General features: G+C 36.1%; 1 protein-coding gene across 1 annotated transcript in view; it reads right to left on the minus strand.

Moving 5' to 3' along the window:
* Positions 1-14246, minus strand: part of MEGF9 (multiple EGF like domains 9) — a 106543-nt gene that overhangs the window by 15738 nt on the left and 76559 nt on the right. Inside the window, exon 3 of the mRNA XM_004712555.2 lies at positions 659-798. Coding sequence (XP_004712612.1) covers positions 659-798 — 140 coding nt within the window. The remainder of the gene's footprint in view (positions 1-658; positions 799-14246) is intronic.

Here is a 14246-nt window from a genome sequence, read left to right on the forward strand (position 1 = left end):
GTGTCTCATGCTATAGACCTGCAGAATTTGGCAATGAGATAGAGATAGTTGTATGTTGCAGGTCCTATCTCTCCAAAGGCATTTTGTCTCTTAAATACCAGAAGACTGAAAGATTTCTCCCTACCTATTTGGCATAGTCCATTAACTTCCTATACCGTCAGCTAACAACCTGTGGTAAAACTGGCCTGGGCTTGAATCTCCTCATTTCCAGCCTATCAGGCAAGCCTCAAACAACTGTTCTAGCATCTTCTTGTATCTCTTTCCTAGTAAACTTCCTTTGGATGAACCAAATATGCTTCTCAATCTGTGTCCAGAATTCGCAAATATCCCCCAGCAAGAAAATGGCTCCCCTAGAAAGAGATCTACCCTTTCTGTAGTTTTAGTCCATCAAGTTCTAATTTCTTCCAAAACTCTCCAAAAATATGACTTTTAAACTTGTGTTTGTTTGTGGTTTTCTCCCCAGAGTTATCACAGGAGTTTGGCTTGCTGTAAACAATGACATCTTATTTTTACCCTTTTTCTTTTTTGTGTGACCAGTGACATCTTACTTAAAAGATGTAAAAGAGAAAGACCCTAACTATTTTAGAATAATCAACTTGTACCTGAAGAAATTCAAAATAACGAGAAAAAGAGACTAATTGCATTTCAAAATGGGTACCTGTAAGGGCATCACAGCTGGCAGAACGATTACTGCATCTGCAGGGCAAGCAGCCATTCTTACTGAAGCCATAATACCCATCCTGGCATTGATTGCAGGTAGAGCCGATGATACCTATTTTGCACTGGCATTTCCCAGAACTGTAAATAAAAGCAAAGGCGAACAAAGGTAAATCCATTTGAAAGTTGTATTGCCTAAAATTCCATCATAGATGATCTTAATGCAGCAAATGGTTATTAAAAGAATAGTTATTAAAAGAATTAAGAGTATTATTCATACTGAAATAGAAACTAAAAAGTAACACAGCTATATAAATTCAGTCAACATGGTACTAATACTAGTAATTTGTGACTGCTTAATAATCTGCAACTAGGTAGTTTAAGATAAATTATAAAGATGTTATGGAGAGAAGGTCCCCAATACTTAGAATTCTTTGTTTAACAAGCACTACGGTATAAACTGGTACCACTGCCATTTCTCATTCCAGTTTTTACCCACCGTTTCACTGTCATCCACCTTGTCCAATCTGAAGAAAAGAAGAAACATCACTTACCCCTTCACCCAACCTAACTTCTGCCTGAAGAATATGAGGATCAAGATCTTAATGAATGTAGATCCATTTAGTATCTGTTTAGATGCTGAAAAGTTAATACACTCCTTTGTATCCTGGGAACTCCTTTGTCTACAGATTGTATTGCTATCATATTTCTGGTAATAAAGTTTGAATTTATAACTAAGTAAATATAACTATAGTGAGAACCTCTAGATCAGTGATTCTCAACTTGTATATCACGACCCCTTTGGGGGTCGAACAACCCTTTCACAGGGGTGGCCTGATTCATAACAGCAGCAAAATTACAGTTATGAAGTAGCAACAAAAATAATTTTATGGTTTGGGGTCACCACAACATGAGGAACTGTATTAAAGGGTTGTGGCATTAGGAAGGTTGAGAACCACTGCTCTAGATCTTTCTGAATTAAATCCACCTTAAAATTCAAGACTGTTAACCTAAAAAGAAACTTAGAATAAGAAAATTATTTTATTTAGTATCCCATCTCTTCCTATTAATCTGTTTTCTTATATACATTATATCTATAATACAAATTCTCTTCAATTATTGAAATTAGTATCATTTTCCATTCTTTTCCTTCTCTCTTTTGTCACTAAGTCATATCCAATATAACCCCAATTTCTGCCAAATTCTGGTCTCTTGATATCGTTACTTCAACAACCATTTCTATTAGAATATTTTTCAATATTTTTACAATCATTTCTCTTAGAATATTTTCCTCTCATTTGAGTTGCTGGGCTTGGGGGCTTAGGATCAGAGTAGTCAGGAGACAACTAGGTCCATAAAGACAATGCTCTATGTCCTACTTTTGAGTAGTGATTGGGGTCTTTAATGCTGGTATTAAAGATGGTGGTATCTAAGATGCAACAATTGGTCTCAACCTGTGCAGAGCAAAGAAGAGTGAGGAAAACCAAAGGCTTAAGGTGGCAATTAGTACAAAGGATTAATGGATCACACAAATAGTGCCCACTCGCTTATATGCAGAAGAATCAGATGGTGTCTGTCTACCGCTATTGCCTGCTCGGATTGAGATTGCAATAGAAGGTCCTGAAAGAGTAGAAGGAAACTGCAGAATAAAATTCAAAATCATAAAAACAATCAGACTTTCTGGTCTGATAGAGACTGGTGGAACCCATCACATCGTGCCCTTTAGCCACCCTTCAAACTTGGAACTGAACCCACCTACCTCTAGGATCATCTTCAAGCCAAACAACAGACAGGCCTATAAAGTGAACAGTAACACCCGAGAGGAAAGTGCTCCTCAGAACAATCAACCACCAGAAGAGACCCAAAGGACATCTTCTCAAAAACAAAGTCCAAAAGGTACGAAAAACCAGTGGAAACAGGGAACCCAGAGCCACGTAGAGAAAGTGCTACTACACTTGAGGATTGCAACTGATGTCACGAAACCAAATGTGTTGAGCTTGTTGGATAGGAAACGAATGTACTTAATGTACTCTGTAAGCTTTCACAATAAATAGAATTCGAAATAGAATGTCTTTCCTCCTGTCGCCTTGGAAATAATGTTCCTGCTTTCAAGTATCATCTCTACTATTTTTCCCATACTGGTGGACAGTGACCTTCTGGTTTCCTGATGTCACATTTCTATACTATCTACACATTTTTATCTTAATTATGGTCTGTTCTCTATTCTTTCATATCTGTAAGTCTTATTTCTCTATGCAGACAATGAGACACGTGGTTAAGCCCACATTGCGGAATTTTCTTGTTATTCTTAAGACGTAGCCCAAGCACAGGGATAGTGTACTATAACTACCAGTGCTCATGTCATACAGCAGGCCGAGGAACTTTTCTGAGTCCAGGGACATATTTTAGCCATCCTGGTAGTTTCTGAAACTAGTAGAATGTCTGGTTCACTGTAATAAATGGGTAATAAATACACAAACTATATTTTAAAGTTAAGTACAAGAAGGGATAACAGAAGATGAAAGGCAAGACTAATCACTCGAGTACTTAGAACAGTTCAAGTATTTTCCCTTGTTTCCATAATTATATGTTCATTCTAGACCTCAACATTTTAGACTTCATTCTTAGCAGATTTTGGTTAGAAACAATTTAAAGTAGAAATGCCTTACAATTTATTTATTGTTAAAGATTCGATCCTAACAATGAGTCCTTATAGGGAACCCTCATGGTGAAATGGGTTAGTTATTCGTTGGGCTGCTAACAGCAGTTCAAAACCACCAGCCACTCCTCAAGAGAAAGATGAGGCTTCCTCTTCCAGAAAGAATTACTTACAGTCTCAGAACCCCACCGGGGCAGTTCTTCCCAGTCTTATAGGTCACCATGAGTTGGAATAGGTTTGGGTTTATGCTACCAGAAAAGTACAAATGATACTAATATACCTTCAAATATGTAATATACCTTCAAATTAGTAATATTTTACTAATCAATTTCTAATGTTTTAAAAATCTTGCTCTTCATTCCTCTATAGACACTAGATTTCCTGATTACTTCTAAAACCTGTTTAGCCAAGCCACCATCAACAAGCAAAAGTATTTCTATAGAATACACAATCACCACTTAATATCTCCAAACCAGTGTTCTCATAGAGCCAGTGTTCACAAAGTAGATGTTATTACTGTCACTGGGCTTTCCTCTCCAAATTCTGCTCTGGAACTTATTTAAGCGGACATTTTTATCTCTGATGAAGTCGTTCCTTAATTGCAGATTAAAAAAACAAAAAACAAAAACCACAGGTAGTTTTAAAAGTCATGATAAAGTTGTTAACTACTGTAGATACCAGACCACTTTTTCCTGAGTAGATTTTTAAAATAACAGGAAAGGATGAATTTTTCTCTTAAAAAAAAAGAATACAGAATGATGTGGGGAAGTTTGGTTATAAGGCTTTCTAGTGCTTTCTACCATGTTACTCATGGCCCCCGGCCAAGTTCTGCATGTTCAAGAATTAAATCACTCAGCAAACATAAAGATTTGCCTGTGTGACTTCTGTTACAGAATAAAGTCTTTACAACACCCCCTTTCAGCTCTCTCTCTATTAAGGACTGCCAAATGCTTTTGAAGCAAAGGTCAATGACATGAATGTAATGAAGGCAAGAAACAAAAAGTTCAGTTAACAGACTATTTGTGCTTCTAAAAATCCATAGGTTAGAAATAAAAGAACCAAAGACCCACAGCTCTACATATGAAGAACTAGGAAACAGATCGGGGTTTGAGGAGGAGTCAGAAATTTATGCTATTGAGGTCAACTACCAAAGAACTTAAGATAAAAGTTTCTCACTTAGCCTCACTCGGTCATAAATTACTATTAAATACTATTGGAAAAAATACTACTGCAGCATAGAAAATTATGTAAGAACAGAATAGAATAATTTACAAAGGATGCATAAGCAATACTTCCTTATATAACTGATCACATTTATAAATCACATTCATATTATAAAATTTTAACTTTTAAAAATTATCTGTTAAAATATATATAAATAAAAATATACTTTCCAACATGAATAGTTACTAATTTTTCAGAAGTGACTTCAATAGTGTATGATCTCAAGATCTGGCACATATTTGTAATGTTCCACAGATCTAAAAGGTTTTGTTCTGTTTTGGAAGAGTGAGGGGAGACTATTCAGAATTTCCATTATTTTATAATCACATTGATTAGGGAGAAAAGGGTGGACTACAGGAAGGGAGGTATCAGAGTATATGGAAAAAAAGTGACTAGCTGAGATAAAGTCCTTCCCCACCCACCCCCAGCTCCAGTATTCTCATTTGTAAAAGGAAGACAATTTCCCTACATTAGTAAGATTACTGTGAGAATTAAAAATTGCATATACAGGGCACTTAACATGATGCTCAGCATATGTGCATATTTAAAAATGAAAGTAACTATGAAGATGATGCTGATGAAAGAAGAGTGCCCAGTAAACAAAGCCGGAGAAGACACTTAAGTTACTTACTTTTATATATAACTCTGTTAACAAATCTAGAAAGATGGCAAAAATGGACAGAGTAGTAACTAGTTTGGAGGAAAAGTGTGGCTAGGAAAAAAGAACACATTATAAACCCATGAAAAGAAAATGTCAAAATTTACAAGGGAAAGGATTTGCAAAATCCTACATTTAATTCTTTAAATTAAGACCTTTTATTCTCACAATAATCCTTTATGTGCTGGAAATTGGATTCCTTTTACAAATGAGCCAGCTTTTGTACTAACTAGCTAATTTATATTTTTCCTAAACTGTGAACAAAAACACTACTTTCTTCCTAAGATACTTAAGATAAAAATTATGAGTGTAAATATACCTTTGGATACCATATTATCAACTTTAACTGAAGCAATCACAGAGTAACTATGAGACATTCTCCCACTTAAGGGGAAATGATTTATTTGTGATCATTCAGGAGCTTTGCTTTTCCCTGTCCCCCTTCCGCAGAGAGTTTACATGTTGATACTCTGGCATGAAGAGAAAAGGATATGGAAAGAAAGTAATATTTAAATACTTCAATTTTCTTCTTCTTCCTTTAAGAAGAAACAAAAAAAGCCAAAAACCAAACTCACTGCCATAGAGTCAATGCTGACTCATAGTTACCCCCTATGACAGCGGTTCTCAACCTATAGGTCGTGACCCCTTTGGGGGTTGAAGACCCTTTCACAGGGGTAGCCGGATTCATCACAGTAGCACAATAAGTTATGAAGTAGCAACGAAAATAGTTTTATGGCTGGGGGGTCACCACAACATGAGGAAATGTATTAAAGGGTTGCGGCATTAGGAAGGTTGAAAGCACTGCTCTATGGGTTTCCCAGATTGTAACTGTTTACAGGAGTCGAAAGCCCAGTATTTCTTCCAAAAAGCAACTGAAAATTATTTGGTCTAAGAAGACAGTGAAAGTACTACATAAAATGAAAGCTGAAATGTCAAGTCAACAGAAAATTGCAGAGTATAAGCTCTCTCAATATGGAAGATATAATTATTAAAAAGTAACTAAAATCATTTTCTAACTAGGGAAAGTTTTGATAAATGAAAATAAACTAAATGAAAAGTTATTACTAATTCTTGATCTCATATATGGGTCATGGTTTTTTAAGTGTAACAAAAAGTAATCTCTCCCTTTTTTTGTGAAGGAAACTCAGTAATTGGAGATTTTGGCAAAACACCATCTGAATTTAGTGGTCCTCTGTCTTTCTACAGTCATGGATAGGACCATTATGCAATGAGTACAGTCCTTTTTCTGGGGGGAAAAAGGGTGGCTTTATTGTTGGAAACATTGGGCTATTATGTTAAACATTCCTTTTAATTTTGAGGGCAAATAGTCTAAAATATGCTTAGAGAGAATCCATACTTAGTGCCTCGAAGGATATTGCCTAAGTGGAAAAGTATTTTCTGAAAACTGATCTTACCAAAATCAAAATTTAAATTTTATCTGAAAAGAAAAAAAATGTAAAACTTAAGGCAAAAATAAAAATAAAAAAGTATCCTATTTTCAGAGTTTCAGAGTCACAAGACTGATTGATTTAGAGGACTTAGTTCTTGATGCCTTTGTTGCTGTTGTTGTTATTTCCATTTTCAAATGTGTATTGATAAATTTTAAAACTATTGTAAATTTTATGAAACAACGGTGTGCCATTTTTATTATCTTTAAGTGTACAGGTCAGTGATATTAAGCACAGTCACCATGTTGTTCAACTATCACCACATCCATTTTCAAGTGTTTCCATTTCCCTAAACAGAAACATACCTTTCTTTTATTTTAATGGAAGAAATATAACACAAGAATTTTCAAACCCAAACAGTTACCATATATACTTAAGCATAAGCCGAGTTTTTCAGCACATTTTTAATGCAGTTTTTGAGGTAAAATTAGGTGCCTCGGCTGATATTCAGGTTGGTTTATACTCGAGTATATACAGTACTCCATTATTTGATAGAGATTTCTGTATTTCAAAACTAATTTTTACTTCTTGGTTAAAATGAAGGAAAACATTTATTAATTTAACAATTTTCTACATGTACAATTCGGTGACATTGATTATATTCAAGTGCGCAACCATTCTTGCTAGCCTTTTTCTCCCCCACTACAATAAACTCATTGCCTTCTAAACGTCTTCTTATCTAACCTTTGAAATTGCTATGATCAATTTGACCCCATCAAGATCATTCCTTAAAGCAGTACAATACTCAAGGCAGACATTCTTTGAGAATTAAGCGAAACTATTACGGTGCTTTAGTGGCATCGTAGGCGATGTACTGGACTCAGCAGTCCAAAACCACCAGCCGCTCCTTGGAAGAAAGATGACACTTTCCGCTCTCGTGAAGATTTACAACTTGAAAACCCAAGGAAGCGATTCTACTTGGTCCTACAGGATCCTCAGAATCACCTTAATGTCAGTTAACTTGAGGTCAGTTGATTTGATTTTGGCTTTGTTTGGTTGAAAGTTGATTTCAGAGGATAGTTTCAATTTAAGGTTGAAAGCTGATTATACGGCAATAGCATTGGAGTCATCCAGTCTGAGTGAAAGATTCTAGATTTTATGAGAACTTACTCTGTTCCACATTCAAAAACAAAAATTGTAGAAACAAAACACTCAAGATTTGAGTATGCTTGAAATATTAACATTTGTATTCTTTTGTAACCATTGAAAAGGTTTATTTATGAAAGAGGAATTATCAATATCTGATTTGTATAATGTACTGTGTTTCAAAAATTAACTTTTAACGCCTGGAATTTAGAACTCATTCTCTCACAGAAATTACACATGTGGTGGCTTACTTTCCAGATCAACAAACAAGAATGTGCTTAACTCAAAGACACTGATGGTGACAGGCCTGAACAAGCCCTGAGCCGTAGAGCTCTGAAGCTGACAAGGGTGCAGTGGTTAGGAAGCACTCTGAATGTTTACTGATCTCCTACTGTGGGGTTATAGATAAAGTGTGTAGTGCAGTATTTCTATATGCATCATTTAATTTAGTTCTAATAATTCATAATATTGTTAAGACTCTATTTTACCATTTGCTAGCTCTTGAATTATTAGACAAGTTTTCACATTTGAACGATAAGAATTCCTGGTTCAAAAAAAAAAAAAAGAATTCCTGTTTCACAAGATTGTGAGGATTAGCTAAATTTATATATTAAAGCCAAACCAAACTCACTTGTCATGAGTTCACTCCAACCCACAGTGACCCTAAAGAACAAAGTAGACTGCCCTTTTGGGTTTCCGGAGGCTGTAATCTCTACAGGAGCAGAAAGCTTCATCTTTCTCCCCATAGAAAGGTTGTTGACCTTGTAGCTAGTTAACAGCCCACAGGTAACACACTATGCCACCAGGGCTCCTTTTATATGTTTACATGCCTGCTAAATAATATAATATCTATTTATGGTAACATACTAGTATTTTCAAGATTTCCAGTTGGTTGATGAACAAACTAGACTTAGGTGTGACTAAGGTCACAGTCAAAACTAAAAGCTAGGTCTTCTGCCTTCTACTGCAGTATTTTCTTCTCTCATTCTTAAGGTTGTCATCAACCTTAACTGGCTCAATTGCTAGTTATTCAAATGGTTCCTTTGATGAATGGTATTTTAAAATAATAATACTTGCTAAGAGAGAGAGAGAGAGAGAGACTACTCATATCAATCTTAATACAACACAATTCTAGGGTTTGGAGCTCCAGGTTCTCTGTATCTAGCACTCTTTGTAAAAGACCCTATTCTGACCAGTTTCCTTGCAGTTGTTGTTGAACAGCTTTATTAAGATAATCTTAAACGCTTTTTAAATTTTCATCTTAAAATCATGATACATCATTCATACAGAAGTAGATAGATTTAAAGAAAAATCCACACTCTTATACCAACTTAGTAATACTTTCTCTTGTAAGAATTAATAACAAGTTCCAGGTAATTGGAGATTGAAGACATCCCAGTAGTCCAACTCTTCTAAAATGCTAGTCTGCTCTAATTTCCCACCCCACTCCTCCCTTGAATATTTCCCTCACGTTTCTGTGTTCTGCTAATCTGCAGTGTCCTACCAGATACTCTCGAAAGTTTGAGCAAATGTATGATGTGTCAGTCCAAAATCTGAAGGTCAGGCAGACTAAACCAGACGCTAGCTCCACTCAAGGCTTTTGCTGGTGATGAGCTCACATCCCCTGCTTCTCAGAGGGCTCATTTTATAGTCAGCAGGATGGCATGCAGGGAATCCTGTTCACAATTACTAACAGGCAAATCCTATTAGTCAGTATCTTCCTCCACTAGACCCATGCTGGGAAAAGTCGTTTGATGGGAGTTCCATAATGCAATCAAATTAACATATAGTTCTTTACCTGAATATGTTTCTTTGCCATTTGAGGAGACTCACCTATACACTCTACCTATGTATTTTGACATTTTGTAGAAGTTTTTTTAATGTATTTCTGGACAACCAACCTTTGATCAGTTTCATGTACTGCAATGACTCCCAGTGTGTGACTTGTCTCTTTACTCTGTAAAATCATTTGATAATCAGAAGTTCTTTATTTTATATTACTGAATTTATCAATATTTCCTTCTACAAGTTTTTTTTTGGGGGGGCATAGTTTAGTCAAGTAAGAGCATGAACTCTGAAGCCTGTGATCAAATTCTGGCTCTCTCCCTTATGTGTATATCAGCCTATGCCCTCACGTGGAATACTTGGTGCCTCTTTTCCCTCATTTTGTAAAATGGAGAAAATAATACTTAGTATTTCTAGTCTTGGTAAAGTAGAGAGGGGCAAGGAAACTGAGGTGGACTGACATAGTGGCTGCAACAATGGCTCCACACAGGAACAATGGGGAGGACGGTGCACATCTGGGCAGTGCTTCTTTCCGTGGTGCACGGGGTTGCTATGGGTCGGAGCCCACGGAATGGCACCTCACAACAACATTTCTAGTTCGCTGTGCACACGAACATAGTAAATATATATTAAGCACTTGGAATAATGTCTGGTACATATTAAAAACTATGTGAATGTTGATATTAATGTTGTTGCTTTAGAAATCCTTCCTTACCCCAAGGTCGTTACGATGCTTTCCAAAAAAAATTATGGGTTGACTTTTCACATTTAAGTTTTGAAATTTATTTTTACATATGGTAAAAATTAAGAAGTCCAACTTCCTTTCTCCCTTATAGCTCTAGTATAATTTATTGACAAGTTCACCTTTTGCTCCTAAGCTTTATTACCTCCTATGTCATACGTTACAAATCTTTACGCACACAGGTTGCTTCTGTGCTCTTTTCTATTATATTTACTTATCTATCCCTGAACTAATATCATAATATCTTAGTTGCTTTAGCTTTATTTTTCTGTAAAAAATTAAATATAGATAAGTTGAAAGAATCATATTCTTAATATCAATGTGTATATTTTGCTTTATCTACTGCTGCCCTAACACATGCCCCAATTTATACCACTTCAGCCATGTGAAGTTGCTGTTTCTCAGCCACATTACACATGTTCCTGCAAAAGGGACTCTACAGGAAAAAAGAAAATGTTCTACAATTGACTGTAGTAAATATTGTATAACTATTCTTGATAGGGTTGAACTATTAAATTGTATATGTGGATGAAGTGCCAATAAACTGTTTTAAAAATATCCTCTGTACTTATTCTCTGTATTGGCAAGAACCTCGCTAGGAAAGGCATTAGCAAGCTCCCTACTTCCCTTTTGACCTTTACTCAAGTGTTATTCTTACCAAGGCCTTAGCTAGCCATGCTACCTAAAAGGATAACCCCTCTCACATACTACCTGACCTTTTGTTTCATTATCTATGTCCATCTAGAACAGTGGTTCTATGAAATTGTATCTATTTTCCCACTGCTACATTCCCAAAGTCTAGCACAGTGCCTGACACATGGCAAGCAGTCAAAAAATATCATCTGGCTCCAAAAGTCTATGTATGCTACCTTTATTAACTTACAATAACTTCTGAGTATAATATTGACTTTCACTGTACTTCATTTAACACTTTCCATATACTTAATCTTGATATTTTATGTCATAATTTAGAAACACATACTCATTTTCAGTGGGCTAATGAGATATTTAATCACTGGTCAATGATGGCCAATCAACTCTGTATGATACTAATCCTCAGGATTTTCTTCTAAAGTGTAAGTGCTCTCTGAAGAGCAAACACATGTATTTGCCTCAATGAAAAAAATCTATTTTTCTAAAACTCTGTATTATACAATAACTGCTAAATGTGTTTCACTAATATAATCCTCATACAAACAAAGAAAGAGGATGGAATGTCCAAGACAAGTCTATTCATTATTAGTTCTGGTTTTCTTCTGCATATTTAGTTCACCTTAGGTTTTGTGGGCAACATTTTCTACTAGATTGATGGTTGTCAAATTTCAACATGCATCAAAATTATTTAGAAGGTCTGTTATTTTAACAAAATTGCTGGACCCTATTCTAGGGTTTCTGATTGAATAGGTCTAGAGTTGAGCCTGTTCTGATGGTGCTGACTGATAAGCATTGAACTGCTAATTACATGGTCAGTGGCTCAAAATCTACCATCCTGTCTGTGGGAGAAAGTTGAGGCTATCTGCTCCTATAATGATTTACAGCCTTGAAAATCCTATGTTGGGTTACCATAAGTCAGAATCAATAAAGTGACAGTGGGTTGCTTTGGTCAGAGTTGACCCTAAAAATATGCATTTCTAATTGAATCAGACCTAACCCAGAGGCACTTCACCACAGAAACAACCAATTCCCAGGTTATGCGGATATAGCTGACCTAGGACTATACATTGAGAACCCCTGCACAATACTAACTGGGAAAACATCACTGTACATATTTCACTCTCTACTTTTTATCGTCTTAGCCTTGACTAGCCACTTAATTCCGACTTCTGGATTTAATACTGAATCCTACATTTGTATCAATCCCTAAGAAGAAGGTATTTAAAGCAACCAAGTACAATGGTCTATTATGAAGCCCCATTTACTTACAGTTCCTTTCACCTTAATTTCTTATATTCTCAATAGTTGAATTACAATTGTCCTGCGTTTCTTATGATTTTTTTCTTTTCTTGTTCTTATATTGGGGGCTCATACAACTCTTATCACAATCCATACATACATACATAGTGTCAAACATATTTGTACATTTGTTGCCATCATCATTCTCAAAACATTTGCTTTCTACTTGAGCCCTTGGTTATCAGCTCCTCGTTTTTCCCCTCCCTTCCTGTTGCCCCCTCCCTCATGAACCCTTGATAACTTACAAATTATTATTATTTTGTCATGTCTTACCCTGCCCGATGTCTCCCTTCACCCACTTTTCTGTTGTCCATTCCCCAGGGAGGGGGTTATATATATGTAGATCCTTGTAATTGATTCACCCTTTCTACCCCACCTTCCCTCCACATTCCCAGTATCGTGTTGGCCCAGTTTTGAGGAATTTTTATTTTGTTTTCATTGAAGTAATCTACACTGAAGGCTTTGATCTTCATAAGTGCTTCACGTCTTCTTTACTTCGGCAAGCTTAGTTGTGTCATCTACATATACCAGGCTGTTAGAGTCTTCCTCCAATCCTGAGGATGCATGATTCTTTTTCCGTCAAGTGTTTCAGATTATTTATTCAACCTAGAGATTGAGTAAGTAAAGTGTTGCACACTTTTCTGATTTTAAACCATGCAGTATCCTCTTGTTCTACTTGAGGGATAGCCTACAAGTTCTGCATGAGCACAATTGTTTTGGAATTTGTATTCTTCACAGTGTAATCCATAATTTGTTATAATCCACAGTCAAAGTCTTCAAAAAGCCAATAATGTAATTTTGGAGCCCAAATTTAGAGTCTCTCTGAGAGAACTTGGCACTAGGACCTGTGTTATGTGTCCCCCAGGTGGAACAGAACTAAAAATCGTACAACGAATCAGGCTTCCCGGTTGAATAGAGACAGATGGGACCCTGAGACTATGGCCCATACCTTTCAGATCTGGAACTGAATTCATCTCCACCTTTAGAATAACGAATCAATTAAGATCAAAAGAGGCAACATTTACCCAGGAAGTTTCACAGAGTTAAGAGAAATGAAGGCATGGAAACAGGAAATATCAGGAGGAAGTGGGATAAGCAATGATACATTGTAGGGATTCCAAAAGGTGCATTGAATCAGAATATGTGTGAATTATGGCATGCAAAATTATAATCTGCTCTAATTAATAATTAATCAGTCAGTAATAAATAAGTAGTGCCCCCCCATACATGTGTTTATGATCCTATTTGGGAATAGGTTACTTCTGCTATGTTCATTGAGTAGTATTAATTATAGAATGTATCTTAAGCCAAACTCTTTTGAGATTACAAAGCAGACTGAGCAAGCAGCCAGGCAAGCAGGCACAGGCGAGGGGAGATAGATGCTACAACACAAAAGGTCACCAAGGAATGGAGAAACAGAAGTTAAGAAGATGCAAGGATCTTCCCCAAGAACTAACAAAAAGAGAAAGCCTTCCTCTAAAATCTGTACCCCAAATTCAGACTTACAGTCTCCTAAATAGTGTGAAGATATATTTATGCTGGTTAATGCCACCTGTGGTATTTCTGTCACAGCAATACTAGGTAACCTAGACAGATGGGTTCATTTCCCTCAAAAAATTACTGCCGCTTTGCAAGGGCCTAGACCAGTAAAAGCACAGCCACAGTAGTGAGCACGATCCGACTTCAAGCCAGCAATTCCATGTAGCAGTAGGAAACAGCAATTTCAGTGAACTAATCAGAATAACATTTCTTTTATGCCTACTACCAGAAAAGGACTGGCCATTAAAATCCATAGTTAATGGCGGGGGGAAGGATTGCTTCAAAAGACAGGTTCCAGACTTTGTTATTGAGACATATGAAGGTCAGATCAATTAACTGAAAAAATAGAAGAGGTATTACTTTATTTGAATTCCACTTGTAGAAAAGTTTTTTGTTACATAAACTTTCAACTTGCTCATTATTTGCTACCCCCAAAACCTTCTTTATATAAAAGTTCAGAGACTTTTTGTTTTTATGTCTTAAAAGGTAAATGGC

The sequence above is a fragment of the Echinops telfairi genome, unplaced genomic scaffold (assembly GCF_000313985.2).
Source record: "Echinops telfairi isolate 266 unplaced genomic scaffold, ASM31398v2 ScPeMD7_7410;HRSCAF=8448, whole genome shotgun sequence".
NCBI classification, from domain to species: domain Eukaryota; kingdom Metazoa; phylum Chordata; class Mammalia; order Afrosoricida; family Tenrecidae; genus Echinops; species Echinops telfairi.